This window comes from Coregonus clupeaformis, chromosome 27 (genome assembly GCF_020615455.1).
Source record: "Coregonus clupeaformis isolate EN_2021a chromosome 27, ASM2061545v1, whole genome shotgun sequence".
Classification (NCBI taxonomy): Eukaryota; Metazoa; Chordata; class Actinopteri; order Salmoniformes; family Salmonidae; genus Coregonus; species Coregonus clupeaformis.
The window spans coordinates 49921224-49932668 of NC_059218.1; the positions used below are offsets into that span (position 1 = coordinate 49921224).

Here is an 11445-nt window from a genome sequence, read left to right on the forward strand (position 1 = left end):
TCTGTCCTGCAGCTTGCTTTCTTATGCTTTGAATTCTGTCTACTCAATTCAGTCTCACTTACACAAGTCATATACTTTTACACAAAGGTATTGCTCGATCTAATATTTATATATTTCTTAATTCCATTATTTTACTTTTAGGTTTGTGTGAATTGTTAGATACCACTGCAGTGTTGGAGCTAGGAACACAAGCGTTTCGCTACACCCGAAATAAACATCTGCTAAATATGTGTATGTGACCAATAAAATTTGATTTGATTATATTATGCCCGTTTGACCCCTGATCCTCAGTAAACATGCAGTGTATGCTATGCTTGTTGTATCAATTTGTTTTCATAAGTTCATATGACTGTCTTTGTTTCTTTAACAAGGTATGCAGTATCAAATCATCTTTATCTGCAGTGTTTTTTTGTTACACGTGCTGCCAAAGTACGCCTACAGCCCATATTGCTTTTATTATAGGACTCGAACTGTGTACTTTGAGGCATTTCTGAAAAGTTGCCACTAGATGGCGACATTTTATAAGAAAGTTATGACGACTAACCATTTTCATTAGTGTGTGGACTCTTCTCAGCTACAGTATCGTGAGTTCGTGTATAGATTGCGAACTAAATTGTGTACAAATCAATGGTAGACTATACGTACTGTTTGAGTATAATGAGAAACGGAGAGAATATTCAGTTTGGTATTCTTTATTTTCCCCAACATGCAGAGAAGTAACAAAAATACAACTATTTAAATATGATCAAGTAATTTAATGAGATTCAAAAGAGGGACAAAGTGCAAAAAAATATATAATAATCAATCAACCTCGGATATATTCGTTCCGTCATTTAAAAAAGAAAAATCAAAGAAGAGAGAAAAATTAAGCAATAGGTCCACCTCCCATTCTCTTAAACAAAAGAAACGCTTCAATTGAAAAAGGTGTGATTTTAAGAGAGAAACTTAGGACCATACAATCAGTGCAGTATCTACTAGACAAGTGATTCATTAGTAACTGATATACATTTATTTCAAACATTGGTTTTTTTTCTTTTACAAAATCAATAGCAAGAGGTTTCTCGCCCTAAAACAAAATAAATCACAAAAATATGTGAAATGTCAAATAAGCCAAACGAACAAAAACAAATGAAAGTAAATGCTCTTGCTACAGTCAGTAAGCTCAAAGGGTTCTTGTTCAGGAAATTACAAGTTGGTATTTACCATTAGTTATCTTCAATTTCCTGGGTGTCAAAACGTGGTTTTTCCACATGCAGACTCCCCTACACACAGCATGTTGATGCAATGTAATTCAGGCTTAGGGCTCTATTCACTGGAACCTGTGAAATTTAGTCAATGGAAACTTTTCCTCTTACATTTCGCGTAAATGGGTTACACAAGACATAATTTAAAAAAAAATCTTTACAAGGTAGGTACTGTAAGTAAATCAGTCAATGACTCAATCATCAGTTTATCATCAATTCGTCTTCAGCGCTCACATTTCACCCCCGAAAAAGTATAAGTCAGCCATCTTTAACTGTAACCTTAACCCTCATTAACTAATAGATTGTGTGTATCCCAAATGGAACCCTATTCCCTATATAGTGCACTACTTTTGACCAGGACACAAAGGCGAGGGTGGGGGGGTGAGAGAGAGTCTCATAGCTCTCCTTGCTTCTTCAGACATCATCCATTTGATATAGACAGAGCGAGAGATGGAGAGACTTACAATACATACAGAGAGAGAGGGAGATCGGGCAGAAACAGAGAGAAAGACAGAGGGGGGGGGGAACTGATTCGTTCCCTCCTACAGAGTTACATGAAGACCACTGACGTTGAGACTCAATAATGTATTTAGATACAGACACTGACAGTGCCATACAGGTCAGGTTACATTGATCTACTGGTCCATGGACACTACACAGGCCTCCTGTCATGTCTGTCTCCTGTCTCATACAACCTCTCACACACAGGTACACATGCATGCACACACATCACTCATCTCTCTGATGCGCTCTCTCTCTCACACCCTAGCGTCACATCAAACCCCCTGAACTCTCCTGAATGCTAGGGTAACTGAACAAGTGCCTGTTTCACGGCTGCAACTTCCATTACCGGATCGTAATACCATCCATCCATCCTTCCGTCGGTGTGTACGCGTGTGCGTGTGTGTAGGAGGCCCATGTGATGTACAGTGAGACAGGCCCCAGGCTCAGGTAAAAGGCTTTTGTCTCTGAATGGCTATTTCTATCCTTCAGTGTTTTCCCTACTGTTAAATATAGATAGGGCGGACCCTATGGGTTTTGTCCTGTCTTGGTTTCTGTTGAACCTTTGGATGTTCACAACCCTCAAAGCCGCATCAGAGTCCTTTGTGCTCCACCAAGGAGTAAATAAAAGGTGATTCACTGGTCAACAAGTTCCCTCTGACGTCATCACCCTCTCTGTGACACACTCACACACAGAAAGACACAAGACGGAACCCCACCCGAGTGTGAGAGGGTGGTACAGTTTGTGTTCATCATGTTTCTTTCAGAGAAAAACTGAGACGTTGACCCACAAAAAAGAAAAAAACAAAGGACAGTTTCTCTTTCTGTGTGTGTTTGGGTTAGTACCCGGTAGGGACGTCAGAGTATGTGTGTTTGGGTTAGTACCCAGCAGGGATGTCAGAGTATGTGTGTTTGGGTTAGTACCCGGCAGGGATGTCAGAGTATGTGTGTTTGGGTTAGTACCCGGCAGGGATGTCAGATTATGCGTGTTTGGGTTAGTACCCAGCAGGGACATCAGAGTATGTGTCCATCCAAACGAGAGACTAACAGAAGAAAAGAAAGAATGAGAGAGCACAGATCCCCTCCTTCCATCCCTCTATCCGGGCGGGTCAACATCCAGCAGATACATCCGCTATGAAGTCAAACTCATTCTGTCCCAGCCAGAGCTCAGGCAGCTCATTGGCCCTGTCCAAACCCAGCTCTATGACCAACGACATCAGAACCTCTTCATCCACCGGGTCAGAATCTATAATGCCGCCAGATCCACAATTCTGGTTCCCCCCTCCACTAACTTCAGGGGTACCCCCCACCAGCTGCCCAGCAGAGCCCAGCGTCGAGCCCCCAAACCCCCTCTGAGGCCCTGAGTTGGGCCCTGAACCACCGCTGCCTCCAGCCAGACTCTGGTAGTGGGAGTTGAGTTTCTGGAGCTGCATGCTGGCGAGGAGGTGAGGGCTGGTCTGGAGGGTCTGCAGGCAGAAGGGCTGGGGTTTGGAGAGGGATGGAGAGGTGGAGGAGTGGGGGGTGGAGGCGGGGAAGGGGTCATCCCCGGGGGTCTTGGCGGTGACCGTCGTCCCAGGGTAGTGGAGCAGGGTGAAGGAGGATGGCAGAGGCTCGCAGTCCTTCATGACGACGTGGGCGGGACTGGAGAACAGCAGTGAGGTCATCACCTGGGGACACCTGGGAAGGAGGAAGAAATGGTGTTACGATGACGTCATCAAACGGGGACACACCGCCACACAAGGCGGAAGAGATAACAGAGAGTACTGAAAACATACAGGATTCTTCTGATAACATATTATGACATCATAGTGTTTCGATCACAGAATGATAAGCCTGCTTGGCTTTAACAGCCTGAAGTCAACTGCCTCACTAGGTTATCACTAGCCTCACTAGGTTATCACTAGCCTCACTAGGTTTTACTAGTATCCTATTCCAAATAGTGGATCGAGACTGGAGACACGACCCTGCCTGGCTAAAAACAAATCGGTCTCACTTAATTGGGTGGTCACAAGAAAACTAAATAAATCTTTAGGTGGGTTACAGTGCGGAGAGGAGGTCTGTATCCCAAATAACCCCTTACACCCTATATGGTGCCCTACTTTATCAGAGCCCCTGACCATGTTCTCTAATGTCAGTCAGTCAAAAGTAGTGCACTATATAGGGAATAGGGTGTCATTTGGGATACAATCTAAGTACATTAACCATGGAGGCTCAGATGGGACTGACTGGCTGACTGGGGTTTATAATAGGGGTTAAAGATAACAGGACCTTTGAAGACTGAGTCACATGATACCATACATACAGTGGGGGGAAAAAAGTATTTAGTCAGCCACCAATTGTGCAAGTTCTCCCACTTAAAAAGATGAGAGAGGCCTGTAATTTTCATCATAGGTACACGTCAACTATGACAGACAAAATGAGGAGAAAAAAAATCCAGAAAATCACATTGTAGGATTTTTTATGAATTTGCAAATTATGGTGGAAAATAAGTATTTGGTCAATAACAAAAGTTTCTCAATACTTTGTTATATACCCTTTGTTGGCAATGACACAGGTCAAACGTTTTCTGTAAGTCTTCACAAGGTTTTCACACACTGTTGCTGGTATTTTGGCCCATTCCTCCATGCAGATCTCCTCTAGAGCAGTGATGTTTTGGGGCTGTCGTTGGGCAACACAGACTTTCAACTCCCTCCAAAGATTTTCTATGGGGTTGAGATCTGGAGACTGGCTAGGCCACTCCAGGACCTTGAAATGCTTCTTACGAAGCCACTCCTTCGTTGCCCGGGCGGTGTGTTTGGGATCATTGTCATGCTGAAAGACCCAGCCACGTTTCATCTTCAATGCCCTTGCTGATGGAAGGAGGTTTTCACTCAAAATCTCACGATACATGGCCCCATTCATTCTTTCCTTTACACGGATCAGTCGTCCTGGTCCCTTTGCAGAAAAAACAGCCCCAAAGCATGATGTTTCCACCCCCATGCTTCACAGTAGGTATGGTGTTCTTTGGATGCAACTCAGCATTCTTTGTCCTCCAAACACGACGAGTTGAGTTTTTACCAAAAAGTTATATTTTGGTTTCATCTGACCATATGACATTCTCCCAATCCTCTTCTGGATCATCCAAATGCACTCTAGCAAACTTCAGACGGGCCTGGACATGTACTGGCTTAAGCAGGGGGACACGTCTGGCACTGCAGGATTTGAGTCCCTGGCGACGTAGTGTGTTACTGATGGTAGGCTTTGTTACTTTGGTCCCAGCTCTCTGCAGGTCATTCACTAGGTCCCCCCGTGTGGTTCTGGGATTTTTGCTCACCATTCTTGTGATCATTTTGACCCCACGGGGTGAGATCTTGCGTGGAGCCCCAGATCGAGGGAGATTATCAGTGGTCTTGTATGTCTTCCATTTCCTACTAATTGCTCCCACAGTTGATTTCTTCAAAGCAAGCTGCTTACCTATTGCAGATTCAGTCTTCCCAGCCTGGTGCAAGTCTACAATTTTGTTTCTGGTGTCCTTTGACAGCTCTTTGGTCTTGGTCATAGTGGAGTTTGGAGTGTGACTGTTTGAGGTTGTGGACAGGTGCCTTTTATACTGATAACAAGTTCAAACAGGTGCCATTAATACAGGTAATGAGTGGAGGACAGAGGAGCCTCTTAAAGAATAAGTTACAGGTCTGTGAGAGCCAGAAATCTTGCTTGTTTGTAGGTGACCAAATACTTATTTTCCACCATAATTTGCAAATAAATTCATTAAAAATCCTACACTGTGATTTTCTGGAGAAAAAAAATCTCAATTTGTCTGTCATAGTTGACGTGTACCTATGATGAAAATTACAGGCATCTCTCATCTTTTTAAGTGGGAGAACTTGCACAATTGGTGGCTGACTAAATACTTTTTTTCCCCCCACTGTATATGTGCTGATCCACTGTAGACCCCCCCTTCCCGACACACACACAGACTCCTCTGACCCCCTTCCTGCCCCCAGTCCATATTTATGGAGAGGGTAATTGCTACAGGCAGGCATGCAGCTGTACTGGGCCAAGAACACACACCATCATCATCTCATGCGCCCTGCCACTGACAGCTGTTTGGTATTTATCACTGTGTGTGTGTGTGTGTGTGTGTGTGTGTGTTATTTGGTCCTTTGTGTTCACCACTCATTGGCTGATTACTGTCAGAGGCAGGCTGAAATACTGTTCAAATGGATCCTTAGGAAGGAGAGACATTGGGACAGTTCAAATACTGTTATTAAATGCAACCTCATGAAGGGGACATGGGCTATGTTCAAATACATCCTTCCTTCCTTACATACTGTTAAAAATGCATCCCTCTTTCCTTTCTTCCTATAATGTTAAAATGCATCCCTCTTTCCTTCCTTCCTTCCTTCCATACTGTTAAAATGCATCCCTCTTTCCTTTCTTCCTATAATGTTAAAATGCATCCCTCTTTCCTTCCTTCCTTCCTTACATACTGTTAAAATGCATTATAGAAAGGAGAGACTATGGGCCCTGTTCAATTACTGTTAAATGCATCCTCCCTTCAAGGAGACCATGGGCCGCATTCAAATACTTCTAAAATGTATCCTTCTTATATCAATGATTACCTCAAGGAAGGAAGAATGAGTGTTGCATTCGAACAAAGCCTATTGAAGTGGTAGGTTTCGTTCACTAAACCGATTCTTAACCTAGTGCCAAGATGACAAACTGTTTGTTGCTTGATCGATCGACAAAGGTAGGCTATTCAACTAGTTTATTTTGCCTATAAACTAATCACACTATGATGTCAAACAATCACAATAGAAATTACTTGATTACATTAATCATATCAGCCTCCCTGCGGACCTGAAAGTGAGCATAGAACCCCTCTGCTTCTAGCCAACAACGGCGGTGTCAATTACACAATTACCATAAGTGACGAGACAATTGAAACGTCAATCGTTCAAGATACACACACACACACACCTTGACCATATGGTGAGGCTGAGCATGGCTACTTGTTTTATAGTAATTGAATCAACGCTCATATGGGATGGAGGAAATCACACAGAAACATTTATAGCCAATAGAATATAACTTTGTCAAAGTAACAAACGTTTTTAAAAAGCCTCCTTTTCTATCAAATGCCTATTTGGTAAAATAGGCTGAATAGTTTGCTAAAAATATTAATGTTATGGAGTTGTGTTACGAAATCATCCAAGAAGTGCGTAAATTGCATGTAATTCACCAGTTTAAAAGTGAGGCAAATCACAAAAATGGTTAAAATTACATTTTAGGCTACAATTTATTGGTAAAATTGGTAGCATTTGGCAAACAAGTTGACATTTTCCCCTGTTGCTCTATTAAATCAAACAAACAATTGTGAATAACTTCCATAATGTTTAAAACGGAACAATTAAAATGTAAAATAACATACCCTTTAGAAAGCCACTTTTAGCGCAGCAGTAGGTCCGTTTGAGGAAGGCAAAGAATGGTCAAAAATCTAGAAGTCCAAATGTATAAACATCAACTCCAACAGATCGCAGGACAACACCACACCCGTAAATGTTTGTTGTCAAAAACGTTTATATGACAATGGTTGTTGTCTATATTTAGTAAGGCATCCGCCGGTTCCTGTTGAGAGCTATAGTCATAAAGTAAACGGTTGAGTCATAATATTGTCCTCGCGCTGCGTCTCTCCTCTCTCTGTGCGCAATAATACACTGTCCGACTCCGGGAGAGTTCCCTCAATGTGGTTGTTACTGAATATAAAGTATTATTCACTCACACTCACACACACACACACACACACACGACCCTCAAGCGAAGCGCGTTTGTGGCGGGACAGCTTTACAATCACGGAGTGGATTTGGAGTGGAATAGGACTGACGCACCACGGTTATCGCACAATAAACGGTTCATTCCAGTATCGGAGGACCTCATTTTCCGGAGTTTCGGTCATGAAAGCGCTCTACCGAGGCAGATGTTTTATATTCTCAAGAGCGAGCGCTTTTCTCTACAATCACAGATCAAATAGTAGCCTCTTCTATTATTGTTTATTCTATTCTACTCCAAACAGACCACTCACTGATTATCATTCATGAGAGAACGCACAGCCTCAACACTCTTCAATGGACTTGAAACAATAACTGTTGATTTTCACGAGACAAAACAATGTTCACAGGAGGAACCAAATAGAAAACCGTGTGGATATGGGCCAATACGCACGCACGCGCGCACACACACACACACACACACAATTGGCCTAGCTTATTGGGTAGCCCACCTGGACAGACCGCTATGCTAACGTCTCATCATTAGGCTAGGCCTATTTAATATCTAAAAGGTCCTCTGTTACAACTGGCTATAGGTCAAATAAGTCCAAACGATATCCTAAAATAAAATAATGGGGATATAGACCTAAACATTTCCCAAACCTCGAGGTTATCGTCTCAGCCTTTCCCCCCCATCCGTTTCAGTCTAAATAAATATGATATTTTCATTAATTCGCTCTAAACAATAGGCCTAGGTCTCAACATAGTCAGAGAGAGAAAGGAACAGAACACGTGATGCCAAGGCGCCTTCTTTTAGAACGCCACGCGCCGTAATTCCTTTTCAGTGAACCACATAAAGGCTCCTGAGCATCTGTCTTTATTGTGGTCAAGTCCCGTCAGAGCGCCGGGACAGTTAACATGTAGATGAGGCATGATGTATGGAAGTTCGTGCAGTCTTCCCCCGTGGGAAAACATGCAAATGAAACGAACGGTTTTCAAGTTCCCTCTCGAATGTAAAACTAGACAAAACGGGTAAACACACAGAACGACCAAAGTAAAGTAAGCGCAAATTAATGTCAGCTTGAAGTTTTCAATGACTGCCATGGGATAATTTTAGCAAGCCTCCTATAGAAGTATAGCCTAAGCAAACATTTATAATATCATAACACAATACAAATTATAACGAACTTTTATCTATTTAATCTAAAACGTCAACTGATGTTCTATTCAAATAATGATGCCATGCCACTCTGGAGGGAAACGTGATGTTTTGCATAAAATGTCGTTAGGAAGTCCTGGTGCAGTCAGTCTAGTCGCCATACGGGACAGGGCAGGCAGGTGTGCTATTCAGCAGCATGAATGGAGAATAGAGAGAGATGGGAGTTTGATTTCAGGCAGGGGAGGAGAGAAAACGTTCTATAGGCTCTGAGAGTTTCTTTAGAGAAACTATCAGGCAGATAGGGTATGTATGGTAACCATGCATAGAGGTGGATTGATAAACTTGTTTTTTTTGGATGGCAAGGCACAAGACATTGGTAATTTGACCCTTTGGCCTTGGCCCCCTTTATTTGGCCAAATTGCCAATCCAGAAATGAAAAAGCAGTGATATCCAAGCCTACTATGTCATGCAACAGCAGTAGGCCTGTGCCAGATTTTCAAACTTTTCTTTAAGAAGAAATCTGAGGAGTTCAAGAATAATAAAAAAAAAAAAATGTAATAATTAATTTAACAGTTATTTAAAAGGTTGTCCTAAATATTTAGTGAATCTGGCCCCCTAAAGTTGTCTTGTCTTGGTCTCCTTAAGGGGTGTTTGGGGGAGGAGGTGGAGGGGGGGAACTGAACCACACTGCTCTCATGTCTTAAGTTCATCAGTTTTCTAGGGTCTTTGTGCAACAGCTGTTTAAGAGAGAGTGTTTCAATCAGTTCAGTCATTCCTACTAACCCATAAACACACTAATGACTTTCACTCGTTTCACATTCATTCTGAGGAAAAACCACAACGCTGACCACGGAATCCCTATAGAGTGTGTGAGTGGGTGTGTGTTCTGGTCATGGTGTTTAAGACAGAACGTTACAACTTCTGTTCCACACATGGCAACCACTTTGATTCACCACAAATTGCACCCTATTCCCTCTCTTGTGCACGACCCCTAGGGCTCTGGTCAAAAGTAGTGCACTAGATGGAAGAGAGTGTAATTTGGGACACATGATTTACATTTGGTGTCAGTTTCCTCTTCGGATGTTATTGAAGCTGAAGTTTTAATAGAAAAAAAAGAAAAAAAGAAGACTATTTAACAACATACTCAGATACAGATTGTATTTGATAATAAAACATGTTATTTACACCATATAAAATAAAAAAAGTGAACTGTTAAAAAAAACAAATTTTCAGTGAAAGTTATACTTTTGTGAAACCAAAAGTAAAATGATACGAAACAATTTTACACTCATACAGTTCCTCCAGTTGAATTTAAACATGCAGTTTGAATAGGAACAGGACAGAATACAAATTTGAGGAACAGGACAGAATACAAATTTGAGGAAAAGGACAGAATACAAATTTGCTTTCACAGGAAACATTTCATTCGACAGGAGATCATATCAAGACTTCGTCTTAACACACCGACTGCACATGCTAAGAATGCTCTTCATCTGACACTGATGTAGTAAAGATCATCTTTAGCACTAAGATCATAACAGATCTGTAGCTCAGTTAGTAAAATCAGTTTGATACCGCTGCTCTATATGGACTGAAGATGATCTTTATCTTCCAGGGGGTGTTAACCCCTTAAAATGTTTTAGTACTTATCTATCCAGGGGGTGTTAACATGTTACCATAGAGCAGGGTTTCTCAAACTTGGTCCTTTGGGCCCCTCCTGGTTTGCATGTTGTTGTTTTTTTGCCCTAGCACTACAAAGTTGATTAAAATAATCAAAGCTTGATGATGAGTTGGTTATTTCAAATCAGCTGTGTAGTGCCAGGGCAAAACCCAGAACGTACACCCAGGGTAACACAAGCCCCCAACATGTCTGCTTTACCCGTTTAACACAAAATCTTATGCAACATATCGCCTCTTCCTCCCCACCCTACAGTATGAAAAATGTACGCACTCACTAACTGTAAGTCGCTCCGGATAAGAGCGTCTGCTAAATGACTAAGATGTAATTAATATGTACATATTTCAGTGTATTATTACACCCTCCCACCCCCTAACCATGGAACAAAAAGATTTACTTCAGATTCTGGGCCATCTAATCTTAATCAGAATTCATTATGATCTGAAAAGGCAAAACTCTTACGCTGATCCGCTTTGTGAATACGGACCCTGGAAGCCATTTTATGGAGCAAGATTCTCAGTCTGGTCCCAGTCTAGCCCAACCCACCTCCCCAACGTTTAAAAAAAGAGCACAGACTGAAACAGAAACGGACCAACAGCAAACAGGCAACATCAGCATCCTACCTATATCAGTCAGTCACCCACATTAAAACATCCCCCTGGAAACAGTGTTTTCCAACATCTCTCCTCTCTCCACACACACACACAGCTCCAACATACTGTCTTCATTAGCCTGGCCCGATGTCTGTGTTCATTACCCCAGGAGGACCTGATTGGAAACATGAGACCCAGACGCCGCTCTTAAACCACATTCTTCAGATTCCCTGTAAACAACAAAGGGGAGGGATGGGAGGAGGGATGGGAGGAGGGGAGGAGGGGAGGAGGGATGGGAGGAGGGAGGGGAGGAGGGATGGGAGGAGGGATGGGAGGAGGGAGGAGGGGAGGGGGGAGGAGAGATGGGAGGAGGGAGGGGAGGAGGGAGGAGGGAGGAGAGATGGGAGGAGGGAGGGAGGAGAGATGGGAGGAGGAGGGGAGGAGGAGGAGGGGAGGAGAGATGGGAGGAGGGAGGGGAGGAGAGATGGGAGGAGGGAGGAGGAGAGATGGGAGGAGGGAGGGA

General features: G+C 42.8%; 1 protein-coding gene across 1 annotated transcript; it reads right to left on the bottom strand.

Annotated features, from left to right (window-relative positions):
• Positions 1–676: 676 nt before the first annotated feature.
• LOC121554635 (cbp/p300-interacting transactivator 1) lies at positions 677–7494 on the bottom strand. The gene is made up of 2 exons (XM_041868293.2): positions 7156–7494; positions 677–3422 (listed from the first exon to the last, which is right to left on the bottom strand). The coding sequence occupies exon 2, from the start codon at positions 3407–3409 to the stop codon at positions 2855–2857; it is 555 nt and encodes a 184-aa protein (XP_041724227.2). The 5' UTR covers positions 3410–3422; positions 7156–7494; the 3' UTR covers positions 677–2854.
• Positions 7495–11445: the final 3951 nt, after the last annotated feature.

Excerpts from the sequence above, each read along its gene's own strand:
- LOC121554635 (XM_041868293.2), bottom strand. The coding sequence starts at position 3,409 with ATGACCTCACTGCTGTTCTCCAGTCCCGCCCACGTCGTCATGAAGGAC.